The following is a 10,429-nucleotide window of genomic DNA, read 5'->3' on the forward strand; positions in this document are numbered from 1 at the left end:
GAACAGGATCAATAGTTCAATCGGTTCTATCAAAGTTTCCAGATTAGATCTGGAACAATCAGGTTTTTAAGACAATATTATGATAATGATGATGATGATGATGATGATGACGATGATTGTAATAAAACAACAACAACAACAACAATAATAATAATAATAATAATAATAATAATTATAATTATAATTATAATAATAATAATAATATGGAAACCCTGACCAGTATGATCAGTGCAACATGACAATTCTAATCATTGCAATGTTGGAGCTGAATATTAGAGGAAAAAAATCTAATCCGACACCCTAACAATTTGAAAAGTGTATTAGATTAGATGTATTAGATACATTGTTTTTTTTTTCTCTTTAATCTGGAAACCTTGATTCATCAGATTTGGAAATCATGCTGAAACCCTGAAACCATGATCTTTTGATAAAACAAATCTGGAAAAAAAAATATTTGGTCATGATATTTTTGTCATTATCTTTGATATGACAGTTGATCCGGTCCGATCTTGACAGCCACGATCAGGTAAATTAAACCGATTGATCAGGTTGCCAGATTTGGCTGCTCGACTTGAATTGAGCAGCATCGTCGGATTGGATTGGATCGATCAGAATGCAAGATTAGACCTTTGCGCTGTCTTCCACCCAGGAAGACATATTTATTTCATATTTATTTGCTCAAAACTCGGTTCAGTAACCTGTCTGATCATCCTCGCCACTCTGCAGGGTTATTTTGTCATTCGATTTGATATGACAATCCGGTTTTAGTCCAATCTGGCAACCGGGCCGCTTCGAGCAGAAGGGCTTTTGTTGCATCCAGAGGGAGAGAGCTAGCGAGCAAAGGCTTGAATTAAATCTATGGGAGTCCAATCTGCTCTGATCTGCACTAAACCATCGGGCCTCTCCCGAATTAAGCCTCGCCTGAGCGGAGCTCCGTGTCTCTGCAGCTGCTCTGCTCACAGCCTTTGTGTAGATCGCTTTAGATTTCTGATCTCTGCTCCCGGAATCAGATTATTTGCTGTATTTGTTTAGAATGGGAAACGCTGAAGGTACCGACATTTTTTTTTATTCTGCTGTTGTTTTTTGCCTCGTTGTTTGCTCTCATGGCGTCAAAATCAACCCCAGCCCTGCATGCTTTTTCCTCCTCTTTAGTTTTTCTTTTTCCTTTTGGCGAATAATAATAATAATAATAAAAACGCACACTGCCGGTTTCCCCTCCTGATTTTCCGTCTAAAATAACGGCCACTTGTCGGAAAGGTTACAAACGTAAACGGGCCAGTTTGATTTAAAGGGCAGCCATGTTGGCTCTTCGGTTTCGCATACATGTTATCGTATGCGCTTTTAGAGGAAAACGAAGCGCTTGAACCAGTTCACACGTCCCTTTTCATTACTGACTCGACTTCAGACTGAAAATACCAAACCGACTACATTTAGACATGTTTAGACTCCTTGCTAAACCGTTTCATATCACAGCGAGGTGAATTTTTTTTTTCATAGCACTTGGCATAGCTAAAGCCAACATGCTAGCATCATATCCCCTTAAATGTCGAGATAAAATACAATTAACTAAACATTTTTGACGTACTATCGCTTTGTATGTCCAACAATGCAGCGGTGGGAAATGTAGGGTTGGAAAATGTTTGTTGTATTATCTTTTATATATTTTTTGTAATACGGTAAATATTCAGCAGGATAACGTTAGCATTGACAGCAAACAATGTTCCAATTAAGTTAGCAGTGCTATTTCAGGTGTTACAAGAGCTGGAGACATGGTTTAAGAGCATACAAGTTTAGCAACACTGCTTTAGTAGTTATAAAAAAATCTTTTTTCAAAAAAAGAGTAAAGTGTACCAGAAATAAAGTTTCAGGGAATTAGCTACAGTGTAGTAAGAACTCTGAGGTGAAGATGTGCATCTGTCTCGGCTAATTTGCTACAGTGTTTACCTCAGTGTGTTTTAACACTCAATATTTCACTCTTTTTTTGTTTAATTTCAGTCACTACTGCAGCACCAGACAACGAAATGAAGCCACAACGTCATATTTTAAGCTCTTAGAACTGCTTTGTGAAGATTTGACGACACTTTCTTCGTCAGAAAAAAGTATCACTCAGACAGTTTAGGAAGTTTTGGAACACTCTTGGTACCACATGAAGCTCTGTAGTCTGTTACACTCATTAACTGTTCATATAATCCACACGTTTACACACGCGTCTCGGGGAATGTTTCCAGACGATATTTAACTGTAAGTGATTGTCATATTGAAACCTGAAGTAGTGTGGTGCGTACTAATAATAATAATAATAATAATAATAATAATAATAATAATAAAAAGAGCCGGATGATGGGATGGAGTACAGTTAGTAAACAGGAAAGTGTTGATGTGATGAGTTAACCAGGACTGTACGGTGTGGACTGTGGATGTGCAGGACCGCAGATGGTGAAATCTACACCATCACAAAAGCAGTTTGAACCCAAACGCTGCTTTCGTTTGAATACTAGAATATTTTTGATTTAAAGACGTGGGTCAGGAACAAAATGTCCCCCTTACCCCAAGTTTACGGAAAGCTCGTAGCTTGCGGTTAAGAGTTGTGTAAACTGCATGCATAAATCATCACGCATTTCTATTAAACACCTTCGTAGAAATAAGGATATCATCCCGGATGATGTGCTAGAACCACACTTTATTTTTTCTTTTCTTTTTTTGGGCACTTGATCGCAACCTTCTCTGGAAGGTTAGGAGCCACCAGCAGTGTTCTCTGTGGTTCACGGTTTCCCAAAGGCCCATCATGCTGAGTGATAATACCACTGTACTATAGTTGCAGATTGATGATGAAATTGGTGTTCAAGTCCGATCACCACCAAGCTGCCACTGTTGGGTCCTTGTGCAAAGCCTTTAACAGGCCCTATCTGCTTCAGGGGTGCTGTATCGTGGCAGACCCTGGAGTCTGGGATATGCAAAAAAAAAAAATTCATTGTGTAATGTCAATACGTGACAAAATAAAGGCTTCTTTTAAATGTTTGCGGAGCCCAAGTTGGGTTGGGGGGAAAAAAAAGCGGTGGTTGTTCTTGTGAAGTTCTGGTTTTTCAGTAAGATGTATAACGTGGTGATCCTGGCGCAGTGGTTAAGACGTTGAATTTCTGATCTTCTGTTCAAATGGTAGCGTTGCCACTGCTGGGCCTTTGAGCAAGGCTGTTAAAATCCATCATTTCCTTCTAGTACAAAGTTTGAATTGAAATATCTCCTCTACAACCTTTTAGGCACTAGACAGTCACGTGCATTTGGGATTCTGTAATAACCTAAAGACCTTTCAGCTGTTTATCAATGAGTAACTCCAGTTTGCTTGTACAGCTGTGCAACAAACACCAGCTTCTCTATCTCAGTCTGTTACGCTTTGTGATTGCATGTGGGGAGTATCTCTCCATATTCATCTTTGTTTGGAACGCAATACTGCAAGACAAATGTTCGAGTAGGAAATTCATCCAGCAGGTATCCTCCGTTTTCAGGTCATGTGGGCAGTGATCTAAACACAGCCGTTTCTGTGTCCTGTACAATATGTGGTCCGGTATTTGTCATCACGGTATTTCAGTTCGTTGTCATGAGTTGGACCTGCTCTGTTGAGGTGAAATCTGTATGATAACACTGTATTTATTTACGTTTCCATGAAAAGGAACGTCTCATTTGCAAACCGTGCACAGACGCATGCGATTGTTCCGTTTCACAAAAGACGTGAAACCCACAAGGGAACTCTTTGAAGAGAGGACGCTCACAGTGGCTTTATATGTAACCCTTATAGAATGCATTATTGAAGAGATGGACTCATGGGCTTTTGTGCAGCTTTAAGCTTTTTGTTATAAACTGAAAAATAGTTGAGTTTAACTGTGAATGGACCTCAGGTTCTTGTGCAAATGCTCCCAGGACAAAATGGTTCCACTACAGTGTCAAATGGGTGCTTACCTGAACGAATGTAATGTTAAGCGGATCGTCCGTTGTTGGCCGGACTTTGAGGTTACTTTTTTTGTCCTTCATGTCCAAGCAGAACACAACACTGACTCTCATACATTCTAGGATGATGACCAAATCTGTGTTTGAATGGGTGTAAACACTGATAGGACACTTTGCTTGTCCTGCACAATCCCCCAACTTCAATCCTGTAGAAAACTTGTGGGATTATTTGGATTAGCAATGAAATAGGACCCAAGCACGAGCTGAAATACAGCCAGATAGTTGACCTGGGCTAAAACTGACACGACACAGGATTGGTTATATATATATATATATATATATATATATATATATATATATATATATATATATATATATATATATATATATATATATATATAATATATATATAATATATATATATATATATATATATATATATATATATATATATATATATTATATATATATATTATATATATATTATATATATATATATATAATATATATATAATATATATATATATATATATATATATATATATATATATATATATATATCGATATATCGATTTATGTGGAGCACAAGTTGTTACTATAGAAACAATAAGGTTTCACAACGAGCAGATTAATGTAAAACCTGCAGCTGGTCTCTTGTCAGAAATAATAAATTTAAGACAGTTAATCAACACCTTCTGACCCAATCAGAATTAAGAATTCAACAGCGCTACGATATTAAGCCCGTTTGAATCATCATCTCTCACTTTAACGTTAATGTTGTTAATGTTTTATATTTTTGGTGTTTTTCTACACCCCCCCCCAGACCCTGTACGAAAAAGGGAAACCTAAGGATGCTGGAGCAGAACAATGGATTTCTCCTTCTCTTTCATGCAAGGGATCATGGGAAACACAATCCAGCAACCGCCTCAGCTCATTGACTCAGCTAACATCAGACAGGAGGACGTATACGATGCCATCAGCGACCCCGGGGACGAGGGAGGCCCCTCCGCCTACGATTCGCCCCTCGATCCGGGGTTCTCCTACCCTCCGGACGACCTAGGGGTCGTCGCCAACGGTTACCAGGCGGGAATCGGCGCCTATGAGCAGCAGGCCAAGTTTGCGCTGTACTCGCAGTTCCCTAATGGCTCGGCCAATGGCTACGGCGCCATCCGCAACTATCACGCCGATCACGGGCTGATCTTAGGGGAGGGAACGGTGCTAAGGTCTCCCGTCGTTCAGGAAAAACCATCATCTCATATATCTTCCCCTCCTCTTCCTCCATCTCATTCTCATCTTCATCATCATCATCATCATCCTCATCCTCATCATCCTCATTCTCACCCTCAACATCAATCGCAGCATCATCAACCTAATCCTCAACTTTTACCTCATCACCCTCCTCCACCTCCTCCACCACCACCTCCACTTCCTCCTCCATCTTCGTCCTCTTCACATCATCTGCAGTCGGTTTACCCCCCTCCTCCCCTCATCCTACCTTCCTCTCCACCTCCCCTTCCTGCCTCCATTCAGGACGCAGCTTCTGAGCCCGTCGGCCAGAAGAAGACAAACTCCCCGGAAATCAAGATCAAGATCATAAAGACGTATCAGAACGGACGCGAGCTGTTCGAGTCGTCGCTGTGCGGAGACCTGCTGCACGAGTTCCAGGAGTCAACCAGGAGAAACGAGCACAAGAAGGAGAAGAGAAAAAAGAAAAATAGCCGGCACGGGGCCTTCCCGGAACAGGAAGTGAAGCTCGGTGATGGCCAGGCTGTGATACAAGACCAGCAACCTACCCTGAGTCTCAAAAGCCCCAAAACTGAACCCAAGGAGGTCCAGGTGAGTGATATGTAAAGGATCCAGTCTAGGGAAAAACTTCTGTCTGTTTTAGGAAGTTATATTTGTTTATGGAAATTACAGAGAAATCGTGCAGTAATGGAGTTTTTTTAAGAAGCAGGAAACTCGTTTTTGGGTACTATTCCAGAGTCTCACTGAAATGTGTGAAGAAGAATTCAGGAAGTATCAGTGGTGTATTTCAGTAATAAATATAGAAGTGGAAAAATTCTAACATAGTGCACAAAGATTTAAAGAGAAACTGGATGTATCAGAGGAAAGTCCTGAATCAGGTGTGCGTTTCTTTCTTTGCATCCAAAGGTCACTTCATACAGGGATTTGTTGCAGCTGAAAATGCTTAATTTCGCTGTGGCTTTTTGCAAAAAGTTTTTTTGAGGGCTTTTCCTGCAGGAAAACTACTTGAATTGGTGAAATTGTTTTGCCTGGTCTTTCTCAGTGGTGTTTGTTGTAATTGACACCTTTTAGCCGTACTCGTGTTCGACACACGCTGATCGAAGAGGGCTTTGGCTGAAGCAGCGTTGTGATGACGTCACACGACTCGTCTTGGCCCAAGTCCGCGGCGAGCTCCTCCAGAATATTAGAGTTTGCTTGATTGAACTGAAACGTTTATTCATTCAACAAATTTAATCTTCATGCTAGAGACATGCTCCTTATTTTCATGCACCCTGTTTTCTAACGAACTAAATGGGGCTTTTATTTCCCAAAATGTAAACAATTATTCATTTAAAGCAGACACTGAGAAGTAACCCTCCCCATCCCATGTCCGCGTCAGTGCTTTGCTGAAAAAAAAAATTGTCCACAACGCAAATGTTTTGTTTGGTAGTCAAGTGGTTGTTTCTATGACGACCATGCTGTATAACAGTACTGATGATGATGGTTGGTGTGTGCAGGTGGACAAGGCCATGCCCTCGGTGTGCGTGGAATATGACATCGGGGATCTGGTGTGGGCTAAAGTCGGGACGTACCCATGGTGGCCCTGCATGGTCTCCTCCGACCCCCAGCTACAGGTTCACACGCGCATTAACACCAGAGGTAACGCTAACTCATCGACACCCCGTCACACAGCGAGCGCAAGCTCTTGTACTGAATGTACACCTTCTTCAACTTTATACTAAGTCGTACCATTGCCGTCACATTGTATTCATAATCTTGCATACATTTGATATGCCTCTTATATTTATTTATATTATTTTAATCATGCCTTTACGTGCTATTAGCATGTATGCTTGTGTGTTCCACAGACTGCTTTCATTTTTACACATCTTTTAAAAAAAAAAATTTATTATTATTTTTTTTTTACCACGTTCTATACACTGTTAATATTTAATATAATATGCCCGTGCTGTTTTCCATGCTCTTTACATTTCACAAGTGCTTTCTGTGTATGAGGTCATGTTTCTAATATGCAAAAACACATCGAGGACCTGGTCTGTAATTCACTCACTCACCATTAGAGGGCGCTTTTAACTCCACGGGCTAATATTATGTAATAGTGATGCAAAACGCTCTCATTAGTGACGTGGTCTATCCTTAATTCCTTTATACCCTTGCATTCATGTCCTTTCAATTGTTGTGCAGATGCTGTGGTATGTATTTATGTGTGTGTGTGTGTGTGTAGGTCACAGGGAGTACCATGTGCAGTTTTTCGGCAGTGTGGCCGAGCGGGCGTGGATTCACGAGAAGAGGATCGTGGTGTATAAAGGAGAGAGTCAGTTTGAGGAACTGCAGGCGGAAACCTTACGCAAAACCACCAATCCAACTGAGAGACAGAAGGTCCGTGCTGTTTTTATTTTTGTGCAGAATTCAAATTTTACCGCTTTTATTTATTTATTTTTTAAAAGAAAGATTTGTGCATACTTAAAGACTTTATAACTACTTTATTCATTTAAGCGTATATTTTTATTATGGAGAGTTATGGTATTTTTATGTGGATGCAGATGATTAATGTCAAAAATTATACAGTGGTGCTTGAAAGTTTGTGAAGAAATTTCTATATAATTGCATAAACTTGACCGAAAATGTCATCAGACTTTCACACAAGTCCGGAAAGTAGACAAAGAGAACCCAGTTAAAGAAATGAGACAAAAATATTATACTTGGTCATTTATTTATTGAGGAAAATGATCCAATATTATCTCTGTGAGTGGGAAAATTATTTGAACCTCTAGGATTAGCCGTTAATTTGAAGGTGAAATTAGAGCTAGGTGTTTTCAATCAATGGGATGACAATCAGGTGTGAGTAGTGTGATGGTTTGAGCGTGGTTTGCTGCATCTGGGCTAGGACAGCTTGTCATAGTTGATGGAACAATGAATTCTGTTATTCCAGAAAATTCTAAAGGAAAATGTCAGGTCATTGGTCCATGAACTGAATCTCAAGAGAAAGTTGGTCATGCAGTGAGAGATTTAAAATGGCCAAGTCAAATTCCTGACCTTAATCCAAAATCGAAACCTCAAAGTCATGACCTTAATCCAATAGAAATGTTGAGAAGGACCTGAAGCAAGCAGTTCATGTGAGGAAACCCACCAACATCCCAGAGTTGAAGCTGTTCTGTACTGAGGAACGGGCCGAAATTCCTCCAAGCCGATGTGCAGGACTGATCAGCAGTTACCAGAGATGTTTAGTTGCAGTTATTGCTGAACAAGGGGGTCACACCAGATACTGAAAGCAAAGATTCACATACTTTTGCCACTCACACACATGTAATACTGTATAATTTTCCTTTTAGGACTTGTGTGAAAATCTAATGTTTTATGGCATATTTGTGCAGAAATGTATAGAAAATTCTAAAGGGTTCACAAACTTTCAAACACCACGGTCTGCTGTAGACAGATTTTTAAATGAGACAATTTTTAATATGGAGATCATAATATAGAATGAGCTTAGAATAAGGAATCTGTACATGTATTTTTATTCGATCTGTGAACAATTAATTGTTACTAAGTGATATGCGGCTTTATTTATTGTTTTCATGCAGATATTTAATTTTATATATATATATATATATATATATATATATATATATATATATATATATATATATATATATATATATATATATATATATATATAAAATATATTTATTTATTTATTTATTTATTTATTTATTTTTATTTAATTTTTTTTTTGTGCCATAGATATTCTTGGACACGAATCCTTTTAAAATAGCTATACATATTTCTATCAAGCATATTTTCATTTGTAAACAGTTTTTTATAATACACACTTGACATGCATACATTTATTTTTTTTACTATTATAAATAATTAAAATGTATGTAAAAAAAACATATATGCAGAGTGTCCTCTAAATCCAGCATCATAGGGTTTATGTATGTATAAACTATATTTTTAGAGACAATGATGTATCTGAGCTGTTAAGAACCAATCCATATGATTCTATTAATATGAATTTGTGTTTAGAGAAAAATGGTGGATTTATTGAGCAAGCTTTTCTTTAAAAAAAAAAAAATTTCTCCTATGATGCTGGACTTTTGGGACACCATGTATATTATGCACATCTACGTTTACGTACACGTTTATTTTATAGAGAGAGATTTAGAAAGTGAGAGTCAGGTCTCAGTTACTGTATTTTGTCTGTATTTATGTAGTTTATCTGCCTAATTGCATGATATCTGTTGGTTTTATGTTATGTAACGTAGCGTGTTTTGCGCCCATGTAGCTGCTGAAGCCTCAGTCTCAGAGGGAGCGTGCTCAGTGGGAGGTGGGCGTCGGCCATGCCGAGGCAGCCCTGCTCATGACCCGTGAGGAACGTAACGAGAACTACACCTTCATTTACATTGACAAACTGCCTGCCGACGAAACCAGCGACGAGCCTGCGACCCCAACGAGGATTAAAAAACGCAGGACAAGACGCTCCAAGAGCATAAAGAAAGACGATCCGGCGACACTCCCACGCCGTCAGCAGCCTCGTCGTCAGTGCAGCGTTTCAGACGCTCAGGAGGAAGAGGCGGAGCCCGATGACACGACGGAAACGCAACCCTCGCCACCTCCGGTTCGGACTCCGTGGAGAACGGCGGCTGCCCGGAAGCTGCTGCCGCTCTCGGTCACAATGAAGAAGCTCAATGTGGAGATCGTGAAATGCGATTGGCAGCTGCCCAAAGAGAAAGTGGAGATAAAAAAGGAGTCGGAGAGAGACGATGAGCGAGTTCAGTCTCCAGAGGTGAGGTTCGCTTCTGCTCTTCCGTGCTGCGTACTTAAAGCAGGGGTGTAAATCATACGGCTCATGGGCCCGATAAAGCTCCTAATCCGACCCTCCAAGTGAAGTTACAATCTGTGTTCTATAGTAAATTCGTCTCCCGTGCGCTGCAACGTAAAACCAGGAGATCACGTGTCTGAGTCCTGACACAGTCATGAGTTTGAAATTCATCTGTGTTTGGGAGCCAAGAGAGAAAAATGGCCGTTGTCTCTGGGTGGCAGTGACCGCATACTCTCTCTCTCCTGTCAATCACAGGCACGCTAGCCAATGAGCGGGTGTCTGAGCTCATGTATGTGGAAGAACTTAAATAGCAGTAGTCTGATGCGGTTAGCATTACATGTCTCGGAGGAAGAACTTCACTCTCTGTTGTATGATAGGGCTGACCGGTGGGAATTGGCAGCTGACTGAAACTAGGGAGAA

The 10,429-nt window shown here is 39.9% G+C and overlaps 1 protein-coding gene across 5 annotated transcripts in view; it reads left to right on the forward strand.

The window, feature by feature from the left end:
* Nucleotides 1–797: 797 nt before the first annotated feature.
* Nucleotides 798–10,429, forward strand: part of nsd3 (nuclear receptor binding SET domain protein 3) — a 31,983-nt gene continuing 22,351 nt past the window's right edge. For all 5 annotated transcript variants that reach the window (XM_047160774.2, XM_047160775.2, XM_047160776.2 and 2 more), the window contains exons 1-5: nt 798–1,049; nt 4,766–5,778; nt 6,684–6,825; nt 7,412–7,566; nt 9,473–9,973. In XM_047160774.2, coding sequence (XP_047016730.1) covers nt 4,810–5,778; nt 6,684–6,825; nt 7,412–7,566; nt 9,473–9,973 — 1,767 coding nt within the window. In that variant the 5' untranslated portion in view covers nt 798–1,049; nt 4,766–4,809. The remainder of the gene's footprint in view (nt 1,050–4,765; nt 5,779–6,683; nt 6,826–7,411; nt 7,567–9,472; nt 9,974–10,429) is intronic.

Source organism: Ictalurus punctatus, chromosome 16 (assembly GCF_001660625.3).
Source record: "Ictalurus punctatus breed USDA103 chromosome 16, Coco_2.0, whole genome shotgun sequence".
Taxonomy (NCBI): Eukaryota; Metazoa; Chordata; class Actinopteri; order Siluriformes; family Ictaluridae; genus Ictalurus; species Ictalurus punctatus.